The following is a 15,828-nucleotide window of genomic DNA, read 5'->3' on the forward strand; positions in this document are numbered from 1 at the left end:
AATGTCTTAGATGGTCGGCAAGACAGCCTGGGAGCACGTATTCCAGGGGAACCAGCGCTCACCCCAAGAAGCAGCAGTGTGGCCCCCTCTGTTTCCTCGGGGAGGTCACTCTTCTGTCCTGGGGTCCTCAGCATCCAGCCTGCCTCTGGCGGCGGGAAAGGAAAGGGCCAGGAGCCTGGTGTGAATCCCAGGGAGACTCACAAGCCTGGGAACTCTTGCCCTTTGGGTTAGGAAGGTGACTTTGGTCGCAGGAGGGCGATGGCTGGCCATGGAGGACCAGAAGCAGGGGTGCCGGTTAAAGGCTAATGTCATCACAGAGGGAAGGCAGGAGTCTGCGGCCGAGGCGGCCGGCTCGGGATGGCATTGAGGGCAAGGATGGGAGATAATGTGCCATGGGCAGCTCTGTGACCGGCTCACGGCGGGGCAGGGGAGCGGGCAGGAGAGAGACGAGTCTGGGGGCAGGACTTGGGTCCCCAGGCAGGTGGGTGAGGAATGGAGCATGTAAGGCGTTCTCCCATTATTCTCTTAAACCTTTTGTGCCTTGTCTTCTAGCGAGTGTTAGCAGACAACGAAATGATCGAACATGTAGCAAAGGAATATTTATTAGAAAAACTCGGAAGTAGCTGATCCAACGGCTGGCGCTGTTTTCTTAACATTTTTGCAGACATGTGCTTGTGGTTGTGATTTTTAGATGCCTGAGGATGATACAGTCATATTTCCTGGTCGTAAAATGGTTTCTGGTTCATAGGAGGAAACTGACAACACCGCTCTCTCACGGTGGTTCTGCGGTCCCGCCTTAGACAAGGGAGCGAGTTGGGTCGGAGGGTCCCCCAGAGCTGCCCCGAGGGGTGCTGGGCTCCAAGGGGCTCGCGGTGTCCCGTGTCCCCTGGCCTCGTGCACACCCTCTCTCACACCTGTCTGGGGCCCCTAACCCACCGTCAGGAACCCAGAGACCCCTGGTCTCTGTGCACGTGCGCTGCCTGGCCCCCTCCCCATCCCGCCCCTCTAATCGGGCTCTCTGTGGAGCGGGCCGTGTGTACTAACCTCCTCTGTCTGCTGTCTCCCTCTGGCCCCCTCCGCCTCCCACCCCGTAGCCATGTACTCCATGCGGAACCTGAGCCGGCCCAGCCTCACACAGTACGAGCTGGACAGTAAGTCTCCCTGCATGGCGGCTCCAGAACGGGGCCCAGGCCTCCCACAGGGACGGGGAGCGGGGCTCTGGGGAGGACACCTGCCCACCGGCTGAATGGTGTGCCTCAGGCTCCTTGAAGAATAGGACCCCCCCCCCCCCACCCGAGCACATGTGACTTTCCGGAAACACACAAAAGCTAGAGGGTTACCAGGGAGGCGTCCTCCATCGGGTGCAGAAGGACAGAGGGAACGGCTCTGGTCTTGTGCGCCGTGGGGGGACCAGCGGGGTGACAGGAGGTCCATGGGGGGAGCACTCGGTCTGCTGCTTGGGTGTCCACATCACTACCACCCGCCTCGGCCTGTGGACGGCACTTCCCTGCACAGCTCTGTGTTTCAGGCTGACCCCCACCTCCAGAGCGAGCAGAACCCCCACTTTCCCCCCGGGGACCTGGGAACGTTCCTTACTCTCCTTCTCAAAATTTTTTAATGTGCTTGTTTCGGCAGCACGTATAGTAAAAATTTTTTTAGCATTTATTTATTTTTAAGAGAGAGAGAGAGAGCGCAGAGGCACATGAGCGAGGAAGGGGCAGAGAGGGGGGTGGGGTGCAGAGAATCCGAAGCAGGCTCCAGGCTCTGAGCCGTCAGCACAGAGTCTGACGCAAGGCTTAAACTCAACGAACGGTGAGCCGAAGTCAGACGCTCAACCCACCGAGCTAACCCCTCTCACTCTCCTTCTGAAGTGCACGGTTCTCCCGTCAAAGGCCCAGAGCTTGGGCAGGGGAGCCCCGTGCTCCGTGTGAGGCAAAGCGTGAGACTATGTTGTCCTTACCCTTCCTTCATCAGCCAATGGCTTCATGGCCAGTTGACTTAGGGTGACCCCCCCCACCCACATTCCAGGCAAGAGGCAGAACTCCCCTCCCCCACCAACCCGAAGCAGGGGGCCCAGGGACAGCAGTGGGAGAACCTTGTGGCCTCACCCCCAGCAGGGGTGGCACATCCCAGCCTGGGTGTCGGGGCCCACTCTCCCGCAGCTGCCCCTGTCTCCCAGCTTCCGTCCAGGCGTCTCCCCCCAGAACCCCCAAACTTAGCAAAAACACAGTGTTTCTTAGCCCAGAATTCACATCCGATAGATAAGCCCCTTCCCTGAGGGCTGAGCCCCTTGTGTGAAGAGCTGTTTGATGGGGACTGGGCAGCTGGGAACTTCAAGCATCTGCCGTGGGGGGGGAAGGGGTGACCCGTGACCCGGTGTACCCAGGACAGACAGGAAAGGGGGTGGCCCAGTGTGCCAGGGAGAACAGTTTGGTTCACACCAGTTGTCCCTGCATGAATATTAAGTGTCTCTTTCAGTCTCTAAAGTATCTGGCGTGTGCACCGTTGGCCGAGAAGCCAACCATAGACCTGTGTCCCGACTCCCGGGGGCGGGGGGGGAGGCACGGCGTCCCCTGGCCACCCCACCCCTTGCCTTTTCCTTCCCGAACCCTCAGGCAGGAACTAGAATCACAGGTACTTCTTCACAGCCTCCAGCCTCCAGGCTGTCCCCCGCAGGGATGGTGACTTCTCCGTGTTTCTCCCCTCCCCCACCCCGCAGACCTGAACAAACACCGGCGATATGAGATACGGATGAGTGTGTACAACGCCGTGGGTGAGGGGCCCTCGAGCCCCCCCCAGGAAGTCTTTGTCGGGGAAGCAGGTGAGCCCCACCTGCCCTTCCAGCCCCAGGAGTCCAGCTAGAGGAGATACGGGATTCCGGGGCCCCAGAACACCCCGACTCACCTCCTGCTCCTCTCTGAAGCCCACTTGTGCCACTCACTCACGACCTCTCACGCCCTCCAGTGCCCACGGCAGCGCCCCGCAACGTGGCTGTCCACGGCGCCACAGCCACGCAGCTGGACGTGACATGGGAGCCACCGCCGCTGGAGAGCCAGAATGGAGACATCCAGGGTTACAAGGTACAGGCTCCAGAGGGGCAGAGGGCCAGCTCGGGGGTGGGAGTGACCCACGGGTGGTAGGGGGGAGAGGTCACCAAGTATACACCTGCTCTCTCTGCTGTTCGCACCTGACCCACTGAAATGGTGTGCAGCCAATGCAGAATTACGGGCATGCTCTCCAGCATCCTCGGGGCGGGCCCAGCTCAGATTCAGGACGTTTCGGGCCCTGCTTCGGTTTGCATCCTCTCCCGGCAACACCCCCCCGCCCCAGTCCACCAACTCCCAATGCCAGCATAAGACCCCCTCAAAGTGGGTCTTTGGCCAACCCGAATTACGGTATTGATTTGGCCAATTAGTAGAGGACCGACGGGCTAAGATGCAGAAATCGCTGCTTAAAATTATCTCTAGATCTCCATGGAGGTCATGTGTTACAACAGAATTCAATTCGTGTCCGGTATTCAGCGGAGCCCTTTAGAACTCCTTTATCCTCCTGAACGCCCGGTGAAGCTGGCAGATTATAAATGTTTGAGCCCATTGTACAGATGAGGAAACCGAGACCCGGGTTAGATGGTCCGGCCAGATCACACAAAAAGCAGGTAGCAGACAGTCAGGCTGCCGGAGAGCCTGTGAGGGGTGGAGAGGGAGGGGGCGCTGAACACAACCGCCCAAGGAGGTGGTGGACAAAATAATAATAACGTGTCTTCTTGGTCGGGGTCCTTGGCCTCGTCGGAGGCCTGCGTCCTGTGCCAGCATCCTGCGCCTCTCTGCTTCCAGCTGGTGGTTTGTTAGTCCAGAGAGAAGCCCAGCACAGTGGTGGGGTGGGCAGGTGTGAGACCCCCAAGGGGCCTCGTGGGTTACTTGGCAGAAACCGAGTTCCCACAAAGGGAAGGGGCTCACCCGGGTCACTAGCTTGTTCATGTAGGTGGCCCCGGTTTAAGACAGGAGCCCGTGTAGGAGTCTCTTTCCATGTGCGGGGGAGGAGGCGGGAAGGAGGAGGAAAGGCGTCTTGCTAATGAAGCCCAAAGATGGATGACAGGCCTCCAGCCTGCGAGGAGGGCCAGCTGGGAAAGCTAAATATTGCCGCCCCAGCGTATGCCTCCCACGGGAAGTGGGAGGAGCCGGGGCGGGGCCTGCTGCATTTAGTAGCCCCCAGACTGCCGAGGCGTGGAAGTCTCCAGTTAATGTGCAGACGCAGGAAATGTGAGGATGCACAGACAGACATCATTTATCACACGGCAGATGTCTGCGTGCTCCGGAAAACATTGCCGCTGTGGACATTAACTGGGGACGCTGAGTAACTGCATCCCAGACGCGTATTAACATCCACATGAATTAACACCAATGTTAAGGATGTATTGACATCACCAGCCAGTGAGCACAGCTCAGATGAACTTCGCTGGGTCAGACTAAACCCGGGCAAGTGTGTCCATTCGGCTACGGTCTTGCAGTGACACGTGTTTATTGAGCTGCTGTTTTGTGCCCAGCGGGGTTCTCAGTCTGGGAGTGAAGCAGTGATCGGAGAGGCAACCCGAGCTTAAATTTTAGGGGAAGAAGGCCAACGGTGCGCAAAACAAGTAACACCTGCCGATGGTGGTAAATGAAGCAGGTGGAGGGGGTAGAGAGCGCAAGCCAGGGGGAGGTTTGGAATTTTTAGTAGGGTCATTGGGAAAGGATTTAAGGAGAAGCTGCCGCTTGAGCCAAAATGAAGAACAGGGTGAGAATCACATGTTCTTCCGGGGGAAAAACATTCCAGAAAGAGGGAAAGAAGAGCAAAGGTCCTGGGGTCCGTGGGTGCTTGGCATTTACAAAGCGTCCCATGTGTCCCGGAGCGCGTGAAGGGCGGCGTGATGGGAGATAGGTCCCAGCAGTGAGCTGGGTGGCGTCACCCAGAGCCCTCAAGGGCTCTGGCTGTCGCTCGGAATGAGAAGACAGACGTGGAGGGTTTGGGGCAAACGACGGACATGACTGACTTGGGTTTTTTAAAGGCTGTGGTGGGTGCTGTGCTGGGAGGAATCTGAGATGGGGAAAGCAGGAAACCGCCAAGAGAAGGCTGAGTAATCTCAGTGAGGCGCGGCGGTGGTGTAGCCCAGGTGGGAGCAGCAGCGAGAGGCGTTTGCTCTCCGGGCTCCATTCGAACGTGGAACTGGCAGAATTTGCTGAACTGAATGTGGAGTGAGGAGAGGAGAAGCGACAAGAATTTATAAGCAATTGGTTGATGGAGCTCCAGTCACAGAGCAGGCAAAGGGGGTGGAGGGAGGAAGAGGCTGGAGTCAGGTCCAGACGTCTACTGGGCATCCAAGGGGAGGCGCCAAATGGAGCTGGACATACACGTCTGGAGTCTAGGAGGGTCTAAGCTGGAGATGTGGAGGCCTCAGTATATGGAGGATACCGAACGCCCTGAGATTACGTGTAGGTAGAAAACACAAGAAGACTGAAAACGGAGACCTGGGACCAAAAAAAAAAAAAAGTGACTGAAATCTCGGAACCGACATAAAGAACACGCTTCCTGAAGGAGGAATCTGATGTGCCAAATGCTCCTGAGAGCTCAAGCAAGTGAAATCTAGAAAGTGAGTGTGCAGGGATTGTCAGGTTACAGCCCATGAGCTCCCTCTGGCCCCCAACTTGTTTTTGTCAATAAAGTTTTATTGGGACACGGCCACACACTCATTTGTTTATACATCGCCCTTGGCTGCTTTTGAGTTACAACCGAGATGTGTGGCCTGCAAAACCTAAAGATATTTATTACCTGGCCTTTGACAGAACGCTTGCCGAACCCTGGACGATTGCATTAACCGACAAGAGTTGGGGGCAGGGGATGCCTGCCTGGAGGGCTTCCAGAGAGAATGAGCGGAGGCAGCGACTACAGATAGAGATCCCTTATAAGGAGTTTGGCTTTAAAGGGAAAATGGAGCAGGAACTAGAAACAGTCAACAGATGGGGGTGGGGGGGGTGGAGATGGAAGAAATGACAACTCGTGTGTGTGCTAATTGTGGTCCCGGAAAGAGGGGAAACGTGATTCCAGGAAGAGCAGAAGCTGTGGTAGGGTGTAGTCCTAGAGGAGGCGAGAGGGGCTGGGATTTCATGCTGGAACGTAAGGTATTCTGGAAAGGAGGGGGCAGTGCCGCCATGGGGGCCGAGGCAGACAGAGGGTATGGACACAGGGGCTGGAGGAGGTACAGGTGGTACCAGGAGCTTGCACAAATCTCACCCGATGGCTTCCCGGTGAAGGGGCCTCGGCTAGGAGTCAGGAGGGGCGGGGAGATGGGGGAGGGAGGAGTGAAACCTGGATTTGGAGATGGGAGATGCGCGGCGAGTGGACCAGGGCCGGTGGCCAGCCCGCCCGGGGCGAGGCTGTGCTCCTGAACCGAAAGGGTGAATTCCCTCCGGCAGCAGCCCGGCTGTGGCGTGTGGCCGTGAACCTGATTTGCCAGAGGCATGCCGTTGGCCCGTTGGATGTGATGAAACCACAAGGGCAGGGCACTGAAATCGCAGATACAAGGGGGGCGATTGTGAGAATTCACTCCTACACCCGCTCCTGCCTGCAGGAGGTGTTTATTCATTAGCAGGTATCTATGGAGCCAGTGTGCCCACAGGTACGACTCTAGGTGCTTGGGACACAAGGGAGCCCAATCCACCAAGACGTCAGCCCTCTGCAGAGTGTGCGTTCTAGCAGGCACCCGGCTACCTGTTGGCGTGCGCTACGACTTGGCCGCGTGCGCCTCAGGGGCCCGGGGTCAGCGCTCAGCCCTTGGTGCCATCCATGGAAGTGCCAGCTGGTGGTCGGCTGGCAAAGGTCCGCTGGATTCGCTGTGCACGCACCAGAGAAACCCACTGAGGGTGCCTCGCTTCTGTATGTGTGGTGGCCCTGGGTCCTGGACCCCGGTCCTCCCCACCCACCCAAGAACAAGACTCCAGCACTGGCCCCTGTCTGCCGCACCCTCCTTTTCTCTCCATGGGCAGGGCTATAAAGGCATTCTGAAACCCGTTTCTTCCTTAGAGTGCCTTTTCCCGACCTCACGTATCCCTCCAGCTGTGAGCCATTTCTCTGGTTGGTCCCTTCATAGGAGAAATCCTCAAAAAGAATCTTCTAGACCCTGCCACCTCCAGTCACTGTCCTCCCGGGGTCTCTTGAACCCGCCCTAAGTTGGCTCTCACCCCCACTGTCCCAAGCGGGTTCTCACGCCCAACCCCACTGCCCCACGTGGGTTCTCACCCTCCACCCCCACCACCCCACTAAAGCCCTTGCTGTCTAGGTCCCGACAATCCCTGTGTTCACGGGAAGTCAGATGCAGGCCTCACCCTACCTGGCTTCGCAGCTGCATTTGACACGGCAGACCTCTCCCTCCTCTGAGAAATGCTTTCTTCTCTCCACTTCCCTCCCTGGCTGTTCCAGCTTCTCCCGGCCCCAACCCCTGCCCATCGAGGCCCCGAGATCACCCTGTGACTGTCTCTGCATCCAATGTCTCCGTGTGCACTCAGCAGGTACCACGTATGTGCTGATAACACCCGGATCTCTGCCGTCCGCTGTGGCCTTTCCCCCCGCAGCCCAGATTCAGCAAGCTCTGTGTGCACTGTTGTATCCCTGTCGCCGGGACTGGGCGGGGTGAACAAAATGAGTGCGTGAAGGACCACGGCAACTCTCTCTCTCTGATGTCTACTCATGTCAGAGGAATCTTTTTTCCTTAAGTGGGCCGGGTTAGATACAAGCAAGGATTTCAGGGTAGCAAGATGTCCTAAGTGCCAGGTGGGGGACCCTGGTGTTAGCTTCTTCTTCCAGGCACCTTGAGAAATAAAGTCAGTCGCGTGCAGAAACCCACTTGGGCAGCAGGTGGCGCCAAATACTCGCTGACTGTCCGGGGGTGGGGGGGCTTGCAGCTTCCCCCCCCATCCTCCCCCCCCCCCCCACCAGGCTCAGTTCAGAATGCAGAGCTTCACTGCCCCTGAGCGCTAGCCCCTGCTGAACAGGAAGTCATTGGAAGCAACGTGGAGCACAGCAGGTAGACAGAAGCCTTCAGCGGGGCCGGGCAGTGTCTCTGCTCTTCCCTCCTTATCACCTCTGCTCGTCCTCACATTGGTCCTGGGAAGTGGGGTGTCTTTACCCCCCCATCCAGCCGACAAAACTCCGGCTCAGGGGAGTCACCTGGTGAAGTCACACTGTGGTCCAGTCGCGCACTGGGGTTCGGCCTGAGGCCGGCCCGCCTCTGCAGTGGGTGCAAACTGTCCCGCTCAGGTGAATCTCCAGGGGCCTTGTCCACCTGCAGGTGCCTGGCAGCAGGTCCAAGGGTGGGCCCGACCCTCTGCATCTCTAACCGGCTCCCAGGTGGTGCCGGCCCGCTGGTCCTTAACACAGTACGGCTGGGGTGGAGTCTGCCTACCCTGCACTTAACCTCCCGTCTCAGGTTCCTGCGGAAGAGCATTGCCTTATTCCTCCAGTAACTGTATTCTGAGGGCTGATGTGCCGTGCTAAGCCCGCAGGCCCTGCGGCGAACAGATACGTGGAGTCTGTGCTCTCCTGGGGTTTCATCTAGCAGAGACTGAAGTATTAGCTGTGAAAAGGAAGGTTCTGGAAGGGTCTCTAAAACAGCTCTTAAGTGCTTCTGTACTGACTGGGTGACACACCCGCTGTCCGGGGTGTGTGGATGGTGTGGACGAAAGGGGCAGGAGGAGAGGCGAATGTGACCACCTCACTCCCACGACTGGCTGTGCCCACAGATTTATTTCTGGGAAGCTCAAGCTCAACGGCGCAATGTCACCGAGCGGGTGAAGACGCTTTTCCTGGCCGAGAACGGCGTAAAGCTCAAGAATCTGACCGGCTACACTGCCTACATGGTCAGCGTGGCGGCCTTCAACGCTGCGGGAGATGGGCCTCGGAGTACCCCCACCCGGGGCCAGACCCAGCAAGCAGGTAGGGGAGAGGGGCCAGAGGGGAGGGGCGCGGGGGGGAGAGCCCACCTGGAGACGGCCTCCAGTGTGTGAGAGCACAGTCCAAGAAGAGAGGCCTGGGTGAGAGTGCTCAGAAGAGAGAGGCTGTCCCCAAAGAGCCTTGGAGGGAGCCCCCCGATGTCCCCTGCCCTCCCCACATCTTGTAGCCTGCCAGCCCATCTCTGCCTCATGCCATGTTCTTATATGGCCCCGGCTTCGTTCGTGCTACACATATTTCTTGGGCATTTTCTGCGGCCCCGCGCTATGCTAGGTGCTTCCCGACAGTGAAGGACACCGACGAGATCCTCACCCTAAGGAGTAAGACAGATCATAAACACGTATCTAGATGATTGGCCTCGGGTGGCACTGAGCATGAGCGGCAGAAGGACGGGGACAGAGGCGGACAGGTGGCCTTGAACCGGTCTGCCTGCAGAGGCCTCTGAGGGCTGACGTCAGGGCTGAGAGTTGAGGGAGAAGGGACCAGCGTGGGAAGCTCTGGAGGAGGGGTTCCGGGCATAGGAAACAACAGGTGCAAAGGCCCAGGAGGCTGGAGGGATTAGAGGAACTGAAAGCCAGGTGGCATGAGAGAAAATGGCCCGTACAGGATGGTGGGGGGAGGGGGGACGCTTAGAAGGAAGCCTGGGATGGATTCTAAGTGCGCTGGGGGGGGTCATTGGTGGGTTTAAGCCGTTGGGCAATAGGATCTGGTTTATGTTTTTAAAAGATCATCCTGACTGCTGTGCAGAAGACAGAGTGATGGAGGGGAGGGGAGGGCGTCAGGGAGGCCAGTTAGGAGGCTGGACGGTGGGACAGGGCTGAGAAGACGGGGATGGTGAGAACCCTGCTGCCTGCACGTGCAGTGCTGGGCCTATACACAGTGTCCAAAGGCAGGTCTCGGGTCCAGAAGCCCCAGGGCGGGCGGGGCTGGTGCTACCCCCCTTTCACAGTGAGGAGGGGTGGCCTGGGAAGTGATGCTTCTTGCCCAGGAACCCCTGGCTGGTCTGTGGGGAAGCAGAGGCTTGAGGCCAGGCCGGGTGAGCTGTCCTGGGCTGTCTTCATTGCTTGGCAGCCTCCTTTCCCTGTCCTTAACCTCTCTCCTTGTGGATTTGAATACAAGCCTTTTGTCCTGCGCGCTCCGCAACCCCGTCCCGCCCGCCTTGAAGCATCTTTCCCAACTTGCTGCTTCCTGTGCTATAAATCACTTCTCTCTTTTTTTTTTTTTAATATTTATTTTATTTTTGACAGAGAGAGACAGAGCATGAGCGGGGAGAGGCAGAGAGAGAGGGAGACACAGAATCCGAAGCAGGCTCCAGGCTCCGAGCCGTCAGCACAGAGCCCGACGGGGGGCTCCCACTCACGAGCTACGACATCATGACCTGAGCCGAAGTTGGATGCTCAACCGACTGAGCCACCCAGGCACCCCAATCACCTCTCTCTTAAAGAGGGAGCCAGGGGTGCCTGGGTGGCTCAGTGGGTTGAGCGTTCCACTTCGGCTCAGGTCATGATCTCGCGGTCTGTGAGTTCGAGCCCCGCGTCAGGCTCTGTGCTGACGGCTCGGAGCCTGGAGCCTGCTTCGGTCTCTGTGTCTCCCTCTCTCTCTCTGCCCCTCCCCTGCTCATGCTCTGTCTCTCTCTCTCTCTCTCTCTTAAAAGTAAATGAACATTTTAAAAAAATTAAAAAAGAGAGTGCCAGACCGTGGAGTCAGTTCTTAAGTATTATCTTCTTTGAGGACAAGCTGTGGCTCCAAAGAAACCCTTTTCCTCCACTGGCTCCCAAGGGTCTGGTGTGTGCATGTGCCTGCTTGTCCAGACCACTCTCTGTCAGTGTCATGGGCCGGATGTGAGCCCCTGAGAGCCTGGAAGCTTCCGTCAGCAGGACAAAGTGTTCTGACCCATGTCCCTCTTGCCTAGGGGAGGCAGGAAAGGCCCCCTGAGCTGGCCTTCCTCCTTCAAAGACTGCTGGCTGGGGCTGCCTCCCGGAGCTGTTGGAGCTGGAGCGGAAGCAGGGTCCAGATTAGCTTAGGCTCGGTGGGGGGCGGCACCGGACAATAATAGCCTGGTCATCCCGCCTGGAGCCAGCTCTGCGCTTCCTTCCCTTCCTCTGTCCTCCCCATCAGAGTCCCCCACAGGCCCCCCCACTCTGTGTTTTCGGGGTCTTTCCAGACTTCTCAGGCCAAGAAGGCATCTCTTCCGGATGGTTGACTTTCTGCTTCTGACAGTGTGGTCTCTCGGTGACAAGCCCTGGGGCTCCAGGGACGGGAGAAAGGCCACGCGTGGCTGCAGTGCCGGCATCTTCTTGTTCAGTGCCCACCTCATGCTCGGAGGCCCAGACGGCCCCTGCCTGCTCCACCAGGGAAGGGGAAGCGCAAGCCCTAGGAAGCTAGGACATCGCCTGGCCCCACAGCGACCCTGGAGGTGCAGCACAGCCGTGTTCTGAGCTCCCAGCCAGGGTCCAGGGCCACTTAGCAGGAAGAAACGGAGTTCTCCAACTTTACGGAAAAGAAAGTACTTTTTCTTCCCAGTTCTCGGACTCTGGTATTGGAAAGCAAGTGCTAGCAACGTCAGTGGGGGAGAGGAGGGGGTACCGATGACCTCTGATGACCCCCCGCCCTCTCTCTCTTCCCGGGGCCCAGACCCAATCACCCCTGCTAGTTCCTCAGAGCCTAGCAGGGTTTTGAACGTCTGTGGGAGGAGGAAGCAAACCACTTGCTGTCTGTCTGCAGCCCCCAGTGCTCCCAGCTCGGTCAAGTTCAGCGAGCTGACCACAACCTCAGTGAACGTGTCCTGGGAGGCCCCACAGTTCCCCAACGGCATCCTGGAGGGCTACCGGCTGGTGTATGAGCCCTGCACCCCGGTGGATGGTGAGTGGGGACCCTCCCAGCGTGGCTCCCTCAACCTTCCCTTTGCAAGGGCTTGGGGTTACTGCACAGAGTTGGGTGTGGTGAGCATCTCCTCAGCTTATAAAGGCAGAAACTGGGACCAGACAAGGGAAAGGGCATTTCCTGTGCAGCAAGTCAGGGGCAGAGACGGGCAGCAACCTAGGAGTCCCGAGTCCCAGGAGAGAATTTGCGTCTCCTTCCCCGTCCGTGGACGGAAGTGGGGAGGAAAGGGAGGGCCCCCTGCGAGAGATACAGGGTCCCACGGTGGCCAGGCAGCTGTCAGGCCTGGGAAGATGAGGGAGGCCCTGACGGTCCCTCTTGTGCCTGCTCCCCCCCAGAAATTTAGGATGTCAACCTTACTCGGGATAGGTCTTTGCCCCACATGGGGTCAGCAACCCGTTTGAGAATCTGGTAAAATCCTTGGGGCCTCTCCTCGGAAAGCACGAGTTTGGGGGGGTCGCTGCACCCCTGTTCCCTTGTGAACCTCAGATCAAGAACCGTGCTGTGCAAGTGTCTTCCCCTCACCCTGAACCCTGTTCACCTAGCTGTCCTTAGAGCCCCACCCCTTCCTCCAGGGCCTGGTGGGGACCCTGCCCCCCTCCCAGGCTCCCAGTCCGGGCCGTGCTAATCCTGACTGTGGACAAGAGACACTTGCCAGCTTTCTACCCCCACGCTGACGTGAGTGAGCCCGGATATCACCGCCATCTACTTAGAGAGGCAGGAAGGAGGTTGCCCCTGGTTGCCTGGGTCCGTTCCAGAGCCCAGCGAGGACTCGGGGGTGTGGCTGGCCTACCAGGTGGTGGCCTGGTGGCCGGAGGTGACCGCCTCTGGGGTCACCTCGCTCTCACCTTTCCCTGTCTACAGAGTGGGGCCAGAACAAGGGGCGGAGCCCTGGGAGGACCGCAGTGGCCAGCAGTTCTGGGTCAGCCAAGGGAACAATGACCCTCAGTCTTCCCGGCAGTCCCTGCCCCCCAGCAGCTAGTTCCTTCTGCAGAGCCGCCCTGTGTGCTGGGACACGGAGCAGGGCTGGGCCCCAGGAGGAGATGTGGTCAGGTGCAGGGCCCGGGAAAGGGGCCATCTCTCCCTCGGACAGGAAGGAGAGGACAGAGGTCATGGGGACAAGATGCGGGCGGACGGGACAGGCTCTCAGCACAGTGGCCTCTGCCTGGCCCACCCGGGGGGCTCAGTGTGAGCACAGGCCTTCCGGTACCTTAGTCTGGCATCATCTGGCCACATGGCCAAACCGGGACTGGGTTGAGGTGTGTCCCCTCCAACTCTGGACTCCGGTGGTGTCTTTCCAGAAGCACTTTCTGAAAGGTGATCCTTGGGATTAAAGTTCTGGGCAGGTCGACGTGGGGGAGTAAACACAGCGTAGGATCCATCTGGAATACGTTTCAGTTAAACAGGATGGGGCGGGGCGGGGGGGGGGTCGTTTCCCAGCAGATGCCAAAGGACCCTGTGCCTGGTCAGTGGACAGATTGCACACAGCTCTTCTCCCCTGAGGCCACCACCTGCCCCCCTGCTGTCCCCACATGCTGTGCTTCCCTCCCAGGTGTCAGTAAGATTGTGACAGTGGACGTGAAGGGGAACAGCCCTCTGTGGCTGAAGGTGAAGGACCTGGCAGAGGGGATGACCTACAGGTTCCGCATCAGAGCCAAGACCTTCACCTACGGGCCGGAGATCGAAGCCAACGTCACCACGGGCCCCGGAGAAGGTAGGGGAGCACGGGGCGGACGAGGGGGGTGCTGCCCCCCACACAGCATTCAGCCCCCCAAGTCAGAAGCGGCTGTCCGGAGCCGGGCTAGATCCCAGGAGATGCAGAGACGAGGGAGATGGGGTCTAGTGGGGACAGCAGACACGTGACAGAGCCATGATCCTAGAGCGTATGGGGGTGGGGCCTAGCGGAGAAGAAGGGGGTAGTGAGGGAGACGTTTAAGGGAGGGGATTGAGAAAGACTTCGTGGGGCAATTCGGACAGACACAAGGAAATACCAAGCAGTGTTTGTCGTATTCTCAAGGCAGCTATGGCAGAGGAGAAGGGAAGGGGTTGCGTGTCCAGGTGTGAGGGACGGTGGGCCTGAGCCGTGGACACATATGTCAGAGGCCCCCAGGGTGCCTGCAGTAAGTCACATTCCTGGGCCCGGGAAATCAGAACCTCTGAGCATTCACCCCAGGAACCTGCACAGGAACCAGAGCTGAGGGTGGCTCTTTGCCCAGCGCTGTGAGGGGCACTGTGCCTGGAGGGGGGGGGTTCCAGGCCATGGGCACGGGGGCCTGTCCTTCCTAGACAGAGGTGACAGAGGCTGGCATGGTTAGGGGAAGAAAGGAGCAAGGCAGTTGTAGGCCAGGCTGAGCACTGTGCCTGGGAGGGGAGGGGTGGGGTGGGGAGGGGAGAGCAGAGGGGCGGGGAGGAGCAGGAAGGGAAGAGTGGCTCCTTTTAAGTTTGTGATACCTCCTGAGGTTCCTTGGGCTGGGGGAATTTTTCAGGGCACCTGCTGTGGTTGAGTCTGGTTCTCCAAGATTCTTGTCCCCCATGCGAGATGTCCCCTCCTGAACACAAAAGCCACTGCCCAGCCTCTGCTCCTTCCTTCCCTGAGAAAGTGCACAGCCCGTCTCAAACTTTCCCTGAAATCCCCCCTCCTTTTGCTCCTCCCCCTTCCTCCCTCTGTGTTCCCCCTCTCCCCGCCCCCGCTCCCTGCCCAGCTCAGCCTGGGAACCTCTGGGAGGCAAGCTGGGCCTGGAGGTGGATTCCTGCCCTCGCCTCTCACCTGGCAGCAGGCGTGTCCTCTCGCGCTGGGTTGGCCTGGCCCCTCTTCATTTTCTCTTTGTGGGCACTTGTGGTTCCCCGCCTCTTGTTCTGCAGAGAAGCCGGCTGGCTCCTGCCCGTCTTTGGAACAAGGCCTGCGGGCAGCCGGAAGCCACCCCCTCTGCCCTTCACCTGCCCCCGTCCCCTCTTGTGCCATCTCTTCACCTGAGCCAACTTCCCTGGGAAACAAAAGCAGGAAGAGAACTGGCAGGGACAAAGGGAGGCGGAGCAGCCGGGACAGGAGAGGGCTGGAGGACACACTGTTCTAACCCAAGGCTCCCAGTCAGGGGTGGGGAGGGGGAAGCAGGAAGTTTGGAGGAGGCGTGGGGGTCCCTCTGAAGCCGAGCTGAGCTGCGCCCGGCGAGTGTGGGCGAGGAAGGGTCCACAGGGACAGGACATGCCTCCAGGCATCCTTTTCCCTCCAGGCCAGGCAGTGGCTGGAGGTGCTGGAAGCTTCTAGTACAAGAGGTTAAGGACAGCTCTCCTTCTCTCAGCCTTGAGTTCTGTCCTGTGCAGAATGAGAACTCGGGGTCCTGAGAGCCCCACCCCACCTTTCACAGCCCCCCTTGGGCTGTGTCCCACACCCCCTGACCCCTCAGCCGCCTTTGCCCTGTGCTGTGGGCAGGATGCACGTTGCGGGGGAAGAAGGAAGGAAGGAAGGGAGGGAGGGAGGGAGGAAGGAAGGAAAGGAAGGAAGGAAAGGAAGGAAAGGAAGGAAGGAAGGAAGGAAGGAAGGAAGGAAGGAAGGAAGGAAGGAAGGAAGTGAGGCCCTCTGAGGTCAAGGGCTGGGCCATGGGCTGCGCCCCTGGCCTGCTGTCCAGATCCCTCGGGTCTGGAGGATCTTCAGTCCAGAGCTGGACTCCAGGCTTCTTCTCTGTGGGCATCCGCAGGAGACACTCGGCCAAGCGGTCACCCACCCACTCACTAACCAACTTGCTCCCCCTGCCCCACAAGTGCGTAGGAAGCACCAACCGTGTCCCCAGCTCTGGGGAGACAAGGCTCCGGGTCTCGTGAGGAACAGACATGGAGGGGACAGCACACAAGGTCAGGGCTCCGGGGACAGTGAGAGCCCAGGGGACTGGCCTGAACGGCAGGGCACCCTCAGAGAGGACAGGCTCGGGACCCTCGATAGGTAGGATTGGCTCACTATTCTTACTTCAGAAG

The 15,828-nt window shown here is 59.0% G+C and overlaps 1 protein-coding gene across 2 annotated transcripts in view; it reads left to right on the forward strand.

Annotated features, from left to right (window-relative positions):
- Window positions 1–15,828, forward strand: part of SDK2 (sidekick cell adhesion molecule 2) — a 264,995-nt gene that overhangs the window by 225,506 nt on the left and 23,661 nt on the right. The window contains exons 34-39 of one of the 2 annotated variants that reach the window (XM_053893046.1): window positions 1,095–1,151; window positions 2,720–2,821; window positions 2,965–3,080; window positions 8,772–8,964; window positions 11,704–11,841; window positions 13,412–13,573. In XM_053893046.1, coding sequence (XP_053749021.1) covers window positions 1,095–1,151; window positions 2,720–2,821; window positions 2,965–3,080; window positions 8,772–8,964; window positions 11,704–11,841; window positions 13,412–13,573 — 768 coding nt within the window. The remainder of the gene's footprint in view (window positions 1–1,094; window positions 1,152–2,719; window positions 2,822–2,964; window positions 3,081–8,771; window positions 8,965–11,703; window positions 11,842–13,411; window positions 13,574–15,828) is intronic. The other variant, XM_053893047.1, reaches the window with a different exon arrangement.

The sequence above is a fragment of the Panthera pardus genome, unplaced genomic scaffold (assembly GCF_024362965.1).
Source record: "Panthera pardus isolate Hobbes unplaced genomic scaffold, ASM2436296v1 HiC_scaffold_3, whole genome shotgun sequence".
In the NCBI taxonomy this organism is placed as follows: Eukaryota; Metazoa; Chordata; class Mammalia; order Carnivora; family Felidae; genus Panthera; species Panthera pardus.